Source organism: Mytilus galloprovincialis, chromosome 3, assembly GCF_965363235.1.
Source record: "Mytilus galloprovincialis chromosome 3, xbMytGall1.hap1.1, whole genome shotgun sequence".
In the NCBI taxonomy this organism is placed as follows: Eukaryota; Metazoa; Mollusca; class Bivalvia; order Mytilida; family Mytilidae; genus Mytilus; species Mytilus galloprovincialis.
The window spans coordinates 98159188-98172889 of NC_134840.1; the positions used below are offsets into that span (position 1 = coordinate 98159188).

At 31.1% G+C, this 13702-nt stretch overlaps 1 protein-coding gene across 1 annotated transcript; it reads left to right on the top strand.

The window, feature by feature from the left end:
- The first annotated feature begins 15 nt into the window (after nucleotides 1-15).
- On the top strand, nucleotides 16-10524 carry LOC143069513 (cardiolipin synthase (CMP-forming)-like). Its single transcript, XM_076244192.1, has 7 exons — nucleotides 16-489; nucleotides 1447-1584; nucleotides 2677-2803; nucleotides 4185-4270; nucleotides 5796-5864; nucleotides 7129-7220; nucleotides 10139-10524. The coding sequence occupies exons 1-7, from the start codon at nucleotides 106-108 to the stop codon at nucleotides 10233-10235; spliced, it is 993 nt and encodes a 330-aa protein (XP_076100307.1). The 5' UTR covers nucleotides 16-105; the 3' UTR covers nucleotides 10236-10524.
- The last annotated feature ends 3178 nt before the right edge of the window (nucleotides 10525-13702 follow it).

The window sequence follows — 13702 nt, forward strand, 5'->3', positions numbered from 1 at the left end:
GCTTCAATGTTTTTTATTTACAGATTATATTTAAAATGGCTGCGCCCATGAGTTTATTTTCAAAACAATATTGTTTAATGTATATTCCCCTTGCTGGATAAAAGAATGTCTATGATGTATATTTTTAGATGTGCGGAAATGACAGCTTGTCGAATGTGTTTGAAAAGAAACATCTTACTGCCATGCACTAAATTCAACAGTCGAATTCTCAAAAGCAATGATACTTTCCCTAAAACAAACCAGCAATCCATTGGTTTTGCCATACTTGGGATACCTTTAAACACTCAGGATATATCCAACAACAAGTGTCAGAGACATCAACTATCGAAGAAGAATGGCTTTCATATTGGTCAAATTGATCTTTTTAAAAACAATGTCCAATACTACCAAGATTTGAATCGTACATTTTCAACCACAAGTGTTTACAACCGATCATCAGATACACCCAACACTCCTGACAAAGATTCATTAAAGGACATTAAAGATATTGTATGTTTATGTAAGATGTTATACTCAATATAGGGATCCCCACATACACTGGTATATCAGAAAATTTCATAAAATGTTGAGGGCTTTATGGCAGCTCTTCAACACTGTCAATCAGTGTTTCTCTCTCCCTATATGAACATATTAAATAAATGCCACAATAGGTATATTTCATGTACATGTATTATGTATTCAAGGGTATGCAGATACATGCTTAACATCATTATTTGCATTTGAAATTAATGATTTTTGATCTCCTTCATCATGTTTATCATGTTTATACAGCCATGACAGCATGTACATCATGTACATAAACACTGAAAATCACAACTCAACACTTTCAAATCAACTCATCTCAAATATCTTTTTAGTAATAAAAAGTAAATATCCAACCACAAAATGTGTGTAGTAATCAACCTTAATCATGTTGATGCATTTTAATCATGCTATATACTTTATCATGTTAATGACTAGTTATGATGATAAATAATTTATTTGGTCTGTTATTCTAAGCCAAAAATGAGCTGAAGAAACATTTTTTTGGACTACCATAAAATCTACGTTATATAAATGTACATGCATATAATGTATATGCTGGTAAACCTTTTTGAAAACATACATACAAGACAATGCAAGAGAAACTAACAATGCCATGGCAAAAAAAGAAAACCATCCAAAATACAAACAGTCATAAAAAAACAGGCTATAATATCAATATACATCACAAAAACTCAGTATAGACTTAGAACTATTAACCCCACCAAAAACCAAAATTGATCTTCAGTGTTTCAAAGGATAAGGAAAAGCAATATTATACAATTTTTATATCTTTTAATCTAGCAACATTTAAAACATGTACCTAATTTTTTGTATTTATATCATGTACAAAAAAAATGATGTACACATATATTATTCTTATTTAAAATCAAAAGTTCACATACATTTTTTTATGTTTTTCAGAAAGAACAAATTATAAATATACCAAATGTGTTAACAATGTCAAGAATAGTGGCAACACCGTTCCTGGGATATCTAGTTGTACAAGAAGCTTATACTCCAGCATTTTGTGTATTTGTGGTTGCTGGAATGACAGATGTTGTAAGTGACATGTACACATTTCTCTAACTAAATAAACCATGGTGTCAACATTTAACAAACACTATAGCTTCTGCATGGGACCATACAATTTTTGTCTCAGATACTTATGATAGAAAAGTGACCGTTTAAGTATTGAGGTTGTATGAAAGTGCACAGAAGGCCACCTATCAAAATTCTTTCCAAGCTGTGTGCTTTTTAAAAAGCTAATATTTTGTATGGATTATACATGAGATCATAATAAATTCAAACCTGTACAAGGAATTAGAACTATGCATTAGGGATATATTTCTTAATTTTGAATGATTTTGAAATTTCTGACACACTATTTATTATGTGACTAGATAGGAAACTTAATAGTAGAAATTTGAAACAAAACATGAACAGAGAGCTCTTAAAAATTGCTTTAAGTAAGTGAAAAGAATAATGTTGTCGTCGAAAATGTTTTTGTTGCTAAGTGTCACAAAATAAATCAAAATAAATGAATCTTTTTGTATGTGTTTTAACAAAATCTAAATTACAAATGTATTTGAGTTATCACCCCTGATAAAGCAATTTTTTTTAATCACTCAAAAAGTCTTTTTACTTGTGGAGAAAGTTACTAATTTATCATGTACATGATGCAATCATAGGAATTAGATCATTTCAATATGTTAAAATAAAATTCCAATGCATAGATTGAATATTAACATAGAAATCTTCTTATAATTCAGTATAACATGTGATTGATCGTTTACCATGTTTACAGTTAATTTCAAGATTTCAAGATTATCATTAACTATCCCCATTTGATTGTTACAATATAAAAAAAATATTTGAAAAACCTATAGAAAGGTGAAGTCAGTGATCATTTGAAGTTTATATGTATGTCCACTAAAAAGCTAATGAATAAAAAAATGTACCTTGAACTCTATATAGCTACATGCACTAGTTCTCTTACCATATCAGAGTAATGATAGTAGATTTACAAAAAGCCTTTTATTTTTATTCTTGATATTTTATATGCAGAAAAAAATTTAACCTTGTGTTGTGTGCATAGAAATCGCCCATTTGTTTTAAGCAGTTGTGTCAATTATATGTTTTTTTCTCCATCAGTTAGATGGCTATATTGCTAGGAATTTCAATCAGATGACAGTTCTTGGGTCAGCCTTAGATCCTCTAGCAGATAAATTACTGGTCAGTGTATTGACTGTGACACTAACAATGTCCAGTTTGATGCCAGGTAAAACTTAATATATATATATATTTAAATGACTGAATAAATGGTCAACAATAAATCTTACGGGCCGATGGATCATATAATTAGGATTCAGTACAATACAAAATAAGATATATAACAAGTCTAAAACATCAGCAAAAAACACAAAAAAACAAACAATATGTTAGATATTTTGGTTAACAGATATCCTTCCTCGGTAAAAGCATGATGTCAAATGAATTATCACAGACACTGGTACAATTTTTAAATTTCCAAACACGGCGCAAAGACTACATACATTTATATATACAATTTGGAATGTGAACTGATTGAAATATTTTTTTTTAAAGCAGGCTAGGACAATATATTAAGTTGGGGTAAACATTTGTGATGGTCCGGGATAGACTGTACACAAAGTAACATAATATGAAGATATAACCTCCACAGTCAAAGAAACAATGTGTTTATGTTATAGATATTCATCTGAAACATTCACTGGAAATTCTTTAGAGGATGTAAAAAGGCAATAAGAGTGGGTGCCCCATATTTGCCATGGACATATTTTCGCCATTTTGCTATTTTTTCTGTAAAATTTGTTTGCATTTCCCCAGTACTTGCCTATGGTTAAGGCTGTTTGTAATGTTCAAAAGTTTGATATTCCTCTTTACCCCATTTCCAAGGTTATATGTAGGTGTTTTAAATTTTTTTTTGGCTTTTACGTCTAGGATTTAGCAGCCATGCACAGTCTTCAAGGAAATATTTATGAGAAAAATCATATAGGAATGATCTCAGAAGTTTATTCATGTAATAACAAACATTCTTTTTATAATATACCAGGATAATGAGGATGGTCATATCATACATTGCGGCTCAAATTTGTCCTCCAAGGTATACTAACAACTTGATTTCCTCTTGAGTTTGGGTTCATATTTAGAACAATAAAACAAATAACCAATGTTTTGAAGATAATTCCTTTATCAAACATTTTTTTCATAAGGTAAAATTTCTGAAACTTACATAAAAAGTTCCAAATATATATTCAAATGTAGGTCATATGTAAGTGGAAATGCCTGAATTATGCGGCGAATATGGGTCACTTACTCTACCTATGTTATACTTCCATTTCTTTATTGTATATTTAAGGAGGGAAACGTCATTGGGAATTATATAGATGTAAGCAGTTGTATATTTAAAATGCTTTTTTCAGGGACTTGATTTCCTTTCTCATGAGGGATAAATTATATTTAAAAAATTAATATTGATGATATTTGGATGTGCTATTATATTTTTTCTTATTACTGTAACATATATATCTGTTATTATTTATCAGTGCCTTTTGCAGTGGAGATATGAATATTAATATTGATTTTACTTATGGTTTACCATATTTGTTATAAATTTTCAGTGCCTTTAGCAGTTGTGATATTAGGAAGAGATGTTTTATTAATTCTTGCCTCACTGTATTTCCGTTACATATCTCTACCACCTCCAGTAAGTGTAAATTTTAGAAATGTAATAACTGTTAGTATTTAAAAAAAAATTGACCATATATTACATGTCATAATTACCTAAACTGGGATAGTTGTTTAAGTATAGTATTTGAAAAAGTAAAACCATGTGACATTTGTGAGACACTTTGATTGGTTAAATTTGTTTTGTAGAATGGACAGGCTGTTATTAGGACAGTTTTTCTATACATGTTGTGATCTTTTATAGAATCATAAACTCATTTCTTGTTCTCATAAACAATAACCCTATAAATCATGGAAGTGCTGTGTGTGTATAGATTTATTTCATTTGATTAAAACATCCCTACATACAATATATATATGAACCATATAGGTATCCACTTCTAGGATATTTACTCTCACATATCAAGTGATGGTGCTGTAATACAGTTGTACCTTGATTCATTATTGAATTTTAAAGCTTTGACATAATAAACTTTATAAAATAACAAAAAATGAAATAAACCTTGTAGTCTAAACGTCTTCAATTAAATTTATGTTGAAAATAACAATGAAAGCTACACCAGGTTTAAAGTTGTCAAAGAAAGTAAACAAATATATATTTGTGTTTTTACAGTATCTGAAAAATAGATTGAGAGTTGTACTGGTAAATAGTGGCTTTTTGTATAATTGTAAGCTTTAAGTCTTCAGACTTTAATTCATGAAATTTTTGACTTCCCATAATGCCAGACTAATCAAATTAATATCTAATGCTAATGTAAATGCATAGTCATTTCAAAATAGTATATTTTGCCCTATTTTTACTTTTTCTTGATATAAATACATGTTTTAGCCTATTTATACTACAGCAACAGGGGTAAAAAAGAAAAGTTTCTGTGTACTATAAACAAGCTTGCTTTATGACAGTAATATGTTTTTATTATGGATTTGCTGTATTTGTTATATTGCACATATATGCAGATTTTCATGTCCAAACTCTGCTTTTATATACCGTAATATTTCTGTTGATCGCAATAGTTTGTGTTTGCAAATGTTCACTAGCTTCACATAACATAATAAAAGTTTATAGATTTGAATAAGATTGATTTTTGGGACCTCTTTAATTATGGTACCAAGAGGCCGTTTTCAAGTTTTTATATACAAATAAGTTCTGTAAACACAATCTATCCAATAGCTCACATTGGGGTTTAAGAAATCCTTGCAAATTTGTTGTATTACACACATGTTTATAGTACATTATTGTAGGTTGTACTATTGCCTATAATTGCTAACATTTGCATACCACACATTCTTATTTTCATGTTCTGTTCATTTTATTTTCGAGTTACTTCCCTTTTCGAGTTACTTCCCTTTGTTACTTATGAAAAAAATCACAAACAGATTATTGTTAACTCAGACAAATGGAAAAGTAAGGAAATAGATTAAATGACTAGTGCAGTCTTTTTGCCTTCTCATTCAAATCTTTGCAAAAAACAGGTTTAAACATTTGTATTACCAAAAATTTTAAACTTTAAAAAAAACAAACAATTTTGTATGATTTCTTTCAGAAAACCTTTTCCAGGTACTGTGATGTTACTAATGCTACAGTCAAGCTACACCCTTCCAATATAAGCAAGGTATTTATATTTATTTTATATGTTGATATTTATCATTATTCATATAAGATATGTATGAAAAAGTTTGAATTGTATATTTATTGACTGGGTATGAGTGGAATAGTTTTATTGTCCCCAAGAGGTGCAACTTTTTATCTGAGGTGTTTTTGTGCTGAGGGCAATAGTTTTATCCTAGGGGACAATAAACTTACTTTTTCACGAGTATCCAGTCAGTAAGTGTTTTAATATATCGAAAGACAACAGACAATAAATGGCTGTGATAAATCAAATATCGTAATATATATAAAAAGCACTAACCCAACCATAATGTTTACTACATAAATATTCTGAAATGCTAAGTCTAAGTCTTGCACTGACATCAATCCTAGATACAATAGGTGAAACGCAATGTCGTACTGTTTTCAAAATCCTCCAGTCTCGTAGCTGCATTGGAAAGTGTGTAAAATATAATGATGCTTGCGATGAAATAGTTTCATAGAGGTCTAATAGTGGGAAGCTATTGATCAGTCCAATAGTTCAATGTTTGCAATGTGAAAAAATAGTCAAAATATTGTGTACTTATTTCATATAGAAAATGATAACTGGGGTATAATAAAGTTTGCTATTTACACTGAAATTTTATCAAAGTCAACCTCGGTTGTTTTTTATAACTGAAGATTTAGTTTTCTGATGCTCATGATACAGGTAATTTTTAAACAGTGTCCTATGTTTATTTTGTTGGGATTATTGTAAAATGGACTGAAATAAACAAAAATAATCAAAGATACCATGGTTATAATTCTATATGCCAGTCCACCTTTTGTATATAAATGACTTCTGTGGATTCTTTTATTTTCATGGGAATCAATTTTCGCAGTTTCAGGAAAACTAGCATTTTCATGGATATTTGATTTTGTGATTCCTATAGAAAATTTGCAATTAGTTGGACAAGGAGTTCTAGGTTCATTTGTAACCAAACAACCAACGAAAATTTGTATCCAACGAATAATAATGAATCAACAGAAATCATTGAAGTTGAATTTAAAAAACATTAAAAGCTTTAATCTCACAAAATTAATTTGTTTGAACTGAATTTGGAAAAAAAAATGGAATCATCAAAGAACATTCTTACAGAAGGCATAAAAAATAGTAATAGTAAAAAAGATGTTTAAATTTGGAACACATTGATACCATAAGTGTAAATGAATACTCAAAATTAAATCCAGTTGTCATTTATATAATAATTTGCAATGGACAAAAGTCAGTAAAATTAATTATTTTTCAGCTAAATACGTTTTTACAGTTGACACTAATAGCATCATCTCTAGCAGCTCCAGTGTTTGGGTTTGTGGATCATATAGCACTACAGACTTTGTGGTAATTAATCTCTTTAAATTTACATACTGAAAAATATACCTACATTAAAGTCATAAGAAACGAGTGACCGGTGAAAAATAATATTCTTCCAATTCTTGAACTAATGCATACAAACATCCTAAACTTCGTCTTCTGTGCTCGAATTTATCATTTTTTTCGTGTAAATTTCGTATAATTGTCAATTTTTTTTCTCAATCGGTCAGTGTTGTTGTGAAAATATGGCAGGTAATTAAAGTTCGTGTTTTGAAGCCGAAGTTTAACGATTGTCACCTGTTTGTCAACAATTGACGAAAAATAAACAAAAAAGCATGGAAATTGAGCACGTGTTTAACATGTAAATTCAGATAATAGTTTATTTTAAGGACATCCATGCGTATTGTGGTCACCGGATTTTTACGAGATGGGTCACACTGAGGTCACCTTGCATACGGAAAATATGTCGGGGGAATAGCTTGCTGGAAGGAAGCTATTCAAATAAAGTAAACTTCTTCTAAATATGAATAAATTAAAGAATTTTCTTCAGAAAAAAGTATATGTACATAAGTTTTATAATGAAAACTATCCATTGAGTTATAAAAATCATATGCATTAATTTTTTTTGATTTGAGGTTTCTTATGACTTTAAAATAAAGCGATGTGATTACCAATGAGACAACTATTTACGAAAGTCCAAATGACTTGGATGTAATTGATGGCATGCTTTATTATTAGATGCTTTTGTCCAAAAGTTTTTACATGCTATTAGCTTGAAAAATAATAAAATTCTGTTTGCCTTGGTAAGTGTAAATGTAAGAATACAAAATTATAAGAAAAAAGTCATATTTGAGAAAAGAGAGGAGAAAGATATCAAAGGGACATTCAAACTCATAAGTGAAAAATAAACTGACAATGCCATGGCTAAAAAAGAAAAATACCAACAGACAAAGAACAGTACACAAAACACAACATCCAACCATAATTTGGACCAATATAAAAATGTGTTATACAATTAAAAACATAAACTCTTTTATTCAGACAATAAGTTTAAAATAAATCTTAATGCACCTACCAATCCAATGCCCAGCTGGAAGAGATAATTTTTTTGTCGAGCCTGCAACTTTTATTTGCAGAAAGCTCAACATAGGGATAGTGATCCGGCGGCAGCGGCTACGACGGCGGCGTTAGCTAACTTCTTAAAAGCGTTATATTTTAGAAGGTGGAAGACCTGGATGCTTCATACTTTGTTTATAGATGCCTCATGTTACGAAGTTTCAGTCAGTCACATGTCCAATGTCCTTGACCTCATTTTCATGGTTCAGTGACCACTTGAAAAAAAAGTTCAAATTTTTTGTAATGTTGAATTCTCTCTTATTATAAGTAATAGGATAACTATATTTGATATGTGCGTACCTTGCAAGGTCCTCATGTCTGTCAGACAGTTTTCACTTGACCTCGACCTCATTTCATGGATCAGTGAACAAGGTTAAGTTTTGGTGGTCAAGTCCATATCTCAGATACTATAAGCAAAAGAGCTAGTATATTCGGTGTATGGAAGGACTGTAAGGTGTACATGTCCAACTGGCAGGTGTCATCTGACCTTGACCTCATTTTCATGGTTCAGTGGTTATAGTTAAATTTGTGTTTTGGTATGTTTTTCTCATACTATATGCAATAGGTCTACTATATTTGTTGTATGGAATGATTGTAAGGTGTACATGTCTAGCGGGCAGATGTCATGTGACCTTGACCTCATTTTCATGGTTCAGTGGTCAAAGTTAAGTTTTGAGCTTTGGTCTTTTTATCTAATACTATATGCCATAGGTCAACTATATTTGGTGTATGGAAATATTTTATGATCTTTATGTCAGTCGCGCAGGTTTTATTTGACCGTGACCTCATTTTCACGGTTCATTGCACAGTGTTAAGTTTTTGTGTTTTGATATATTTTTCTTAAACTATAAGTAATAGGTCAACTATATATGTTGTATAGAAGCATTGTTAGCTGTACATGTCTGCCTGGCATGGTCCATCTGACCTTGACCTCATTTTCAAGGTTCATTGGTCTTTGTTTAGTTATCTTGGTTAATGTTAAGTTTATGGTACAGTTGTTATAAAGCTTAGCTTTATACTTAGGACTATCAACATAATATCAATGATAAGTATAGAAGGCGAGACATTTCAGCGTGTGCACTCTTGTTTTTCAATCTGTGCATCCACCTGTTCATCTGCCATTTCATCTTTCCCCTATCAGGTTTAAGTTAATTTAAAGTAAAGTTAGAATATCGATCTTTATGTAGTTTACCATGAGGTTGAACCATAGCAACTTGAATTAAGTACATCTGTTTATTTTAGTTGGGGGGAAAACGTTAGTGCATAAATGTTATGTTAGTGTGAGGGCCAACTATAGTACATGTGTTTATTTTGGTGTTGGGGCCAACTTTAGTACATATGTTTATTTTAATGTAGATGCCTTGTTGGCCAAATGATCTGAGTAGCTTACCTTCTGTATAACTAGCCTGTCAACAAAAGGAATGCGAAATTGAACATACAAATGGCAGTTATGTTTGATTCCAATTATTATTGATTAGACTTGCCAGTTTACCTACTACATGTCATGGATTTTGCCAGGTATTCAGGGCTTCTCTTCCACTTTGAATAGGTCCCCATGAGCCATGGTATAGCCAGGCGGACAGACAATTACATTTAACACCAAACTCAATCAATCAAATGCTGTAAAATATATGTCAAATTTGAATTTTGACTACAGACTCTTGTTTCAGAAAAAATCATCTCTAATAACAAATATTAAAAAGAAAATTCAAAGGCTTCATTTATGTTAATGAGAGAGTTATCTCCCTGTAGTGTTAGATACCACATTAATGCACAGAAACTATTTAAAGTATTTATCCCCCTTGTCTTGTATTATTTTTGTTTTTCAGGTATTTGACAGGAACAACAACAATTGCCTCAGGTGTTGGTTACTATAGAAACAGACATCAAAGTGTAGAAATATTACAGGATAAAATGAAGCATTGACTATGATTTTATGATTTACTGATATATGGTTGTTAATGATAGAAAACAGACATAGCTGTGAAAGAATGATTGTTTTCATATCAGTCAAATGAAGGTTATTAAATAACCAGAAATGATATTTGTAGATCAAATTTGGCTTATGGAGCATACAGATTTACAGACATAAAAGATTGAACTGATATATAATATTACATAACAAGAAGTACAACTTGTCAAAGAACATGGCAGTAGAAATGTCAGTGCTAAGCAAAATGCGTTTGCTGAAACTTTATTAAATGTGGTTTTTCTTTGGTGCTGTTTTTAAATGCCATAAAACAAATAAACGGTGTTACTTACCGTAGATTAAGGGACTTAATCATGATAAAAGCCATTGCTTATCAAATATAGATTTACAGTTTATAAACTTTTATTTAAGTTTTAATTACCTAATATATTTTAAAAACATTATGCTACTTTTCTTAAAAAAACTAGAGTTTACTTGGTTAAAGAAATATAGACAACCCTATAATTTTCCTGATCTGGTAGTCATGGTAGTAAAAACCCACAGTTCAAAATGAATTAAACTATGCACTATAACGGCACTCAGCTAGTTTTTTTCTGCAAGGATAGGCATATTTTAGGACCATTAAAATGTGTCAGATAAATCAGGATGTAGGAATACTTAGGTGTCAAATTAGTCTTGGCTCCTGCCATTGTCATAAACTTAAAAAAAAATTATCTTTTATTTTTAAAATTATTTCTTTTCTGAAACTACTGGTTTAAATGTAACAAAACTTTACCTGAATGTTCCTTGGGTTATATCTTGGAGTTATTTCCCTTATCAAATGTTTTTTGTCGAGCCTTCAACATTAGTCCCAGAAAGCTTGACTTATGGATAGTGACCCGGCGGCAGCGTTAGCTTACTACTTAAAAGCTTTATATTTTAGAAGGTGGAAGACCTGGATGCTACATACTTTGTATATAGATACCTCATGTTACGAGGTTTCCCTCTGTCACATGTCCATTGTCCTTGACCTCATTTTCATGGTTCAGTGGCTACTTGAAATAAAAGTTAAGATTTTTTGTAATGTTAATTTCTCTCTCATTATGAGTAATTGGATAACTATATGTGGTATGTGCGTACCTTGCAAGATCCTCATGCCGGCCATACAGTTTTTTCACATGACTTCAACCTCATTTCACGGATCAGTGAACAGGGTTCAGTTTTGGTGATCAATTCCATATCTCAGATATTGTAAGCAATAGTTCTTGTATATATCCGGTGTATGGAAGGACTGTAAGGTGTACATTTTCAGCTGGCAGGTGTCATCTGACCTTGACCTCATTTTCATGGTTCAGTGGTTAAAGTTAAGTTTTTGTGTTTTGATCTGTTTTTCAGATACTGAATGCAATAGGTCTACTATATTTGGTGTATGGAATGATTGTAAGGGGTACATGTCTAGCTTGAAGGTGTCATCTCACCTTTTCCTCATTTTCATGGTTCAGTGGTTTCAGTTAAGTTTTTTAGTTTTGGTCTTTTTTCTAATACTATAAGCAATAGGTCAACTATATTTGGTGTATGGACATATTTTATGAGGTACATGTCTGTCTCTCAGGTTTTATTTGACCTTGACCTCCTTTTCAGGGTTCATTGCTCAGTGTTAAGTTTTTGTGTTTTGGTCTGTTTTTCTTGAACTATAAGTAATAGGTCAACTTTATTTGTTCATTTGTTGTATGGAAGAATTGTAAGCTGTACATGTCTGTCTGGCATGGTTCATCTGACCTTGACCTCATTTTCATGGTACATTGGTCAATGTTTAGTTTTATTGTTAAGTCCGTTTCTTAGAAATTATAAGCAATAGGTCAACCACATTTAGTGTATTGAATGGTTGTATAAGGTGTGCATGTATTTCTTGTTTGGTTTTTATGACCTTGACCTTATTTTCTCTAATCATGTTTAGTTTATGTGATACTTGTAGTAAAGCTTCATATTTGGGACTATCAACATAATGTCAATGATTAGTGACGGTGAGACATCTCAGCGTGTGCACTCTTGTTATTCATTTTTTGCAGATAGAGAAAAAATTAAGTAAGATAGATATTTAACACAATATGATCTTCAAATAAGTAGTTGATAGACTCCTTTTTAGAGTTATTTGCCCTGAAGAACCATTGTTACCCTTGTATGGATTTTTTTTAGAAACACAGTTAGACAGACATTTTTATCACGAAAGATAAATTCAAATCTTTCATTTCTTGACCAGCTTTGGCTTTACATTATTTGTTATCCTATTTTGTTCATAGCTCTTTATCTTTTTAATTAGCTTAGCTTTGGATTTTCACATATTTTGTCCTTTATCATTACTGAATAGACAATGAATGTCAAAAATTTGCATCTGGTGCAGTAGAATTGGAACTGTTTATTATAGAACAAGAACTACAATATATAGCACAAATGTTTAGCAAAAAAAGACTGAGAGGAGTTATTACCCTTGAAATTATTTTTTTTTGCAGTTTTTGAACAAATTATAATAAATAGAGAGAAACAGTATAAAAAAGAATAGCTATTCAACACAATAAGATCTATAATTCAGTAATTTTTCCATATGTTGTCAACCAACTTCTGATGGACATTATTTCCCCTGAATGATGATTTTTATCCATTTTAGCTCATCTGGCCTGAAGGCCCAAGTGAGCTTTTCTCATCACTTGGGTCGTCCATTGTCTGTCGTCCATTGTCCATTGTAAACTTTTACAAAAATCTTCTCCTCTGAAACTACTGGGCCAAATTTAACCAAACTTGGACACAATTATCATTGGTGTGTCTAGTTTAGAAAAATGTGTTCGATCACCCGGCCAACCAACAAAGAGGGCTGCCATGGCTTAAAATAGAACATAGGGGTAAAATGTAGGTTTTGGCTTATATCTCTGAAACCAAAGCTTTAAGAGCAAATCTGACGTGAGGTAAATTTGTTTGAACAAATTTAGACAAATTTTTACAAAATATTTTTCCACTGTAACTACTGGGCCAAGTTCATTAAAGATAGAAATAATTACAGGCAGCAAGAATATTCAATGAAGTAAGATCTACATACACATCACCATCACAAAAACACAATTTTGTTATGAATCTATCTGTGTCCTTTGTTTAATATGCACATAGACCAAGGTGAGTGACACAGGCTCTTTAGAGCCCCTAATTTGTATTTTTGTCAATTTAATTTGGAAGTATACAGAATCTTTATTTTACACTAGTTGTAGAAAAAATTTAATTACATTTACACTGAAAAAACTTAAAAGGGATCACCAATACATGACCTACAAAAATGCCACTAAATAAGATCTACAAATAAGAAAACATAATTGATTGTGAAAAAAAAGGAAAAAGATAAATACCAAAATGGCATAATTTTTACTTGGTGAGCGATTCAGGCTTCTAGGGAGCCTCTGGTTGGTCTCTAGTTTTTACTACCTATTGGTATCTGTAA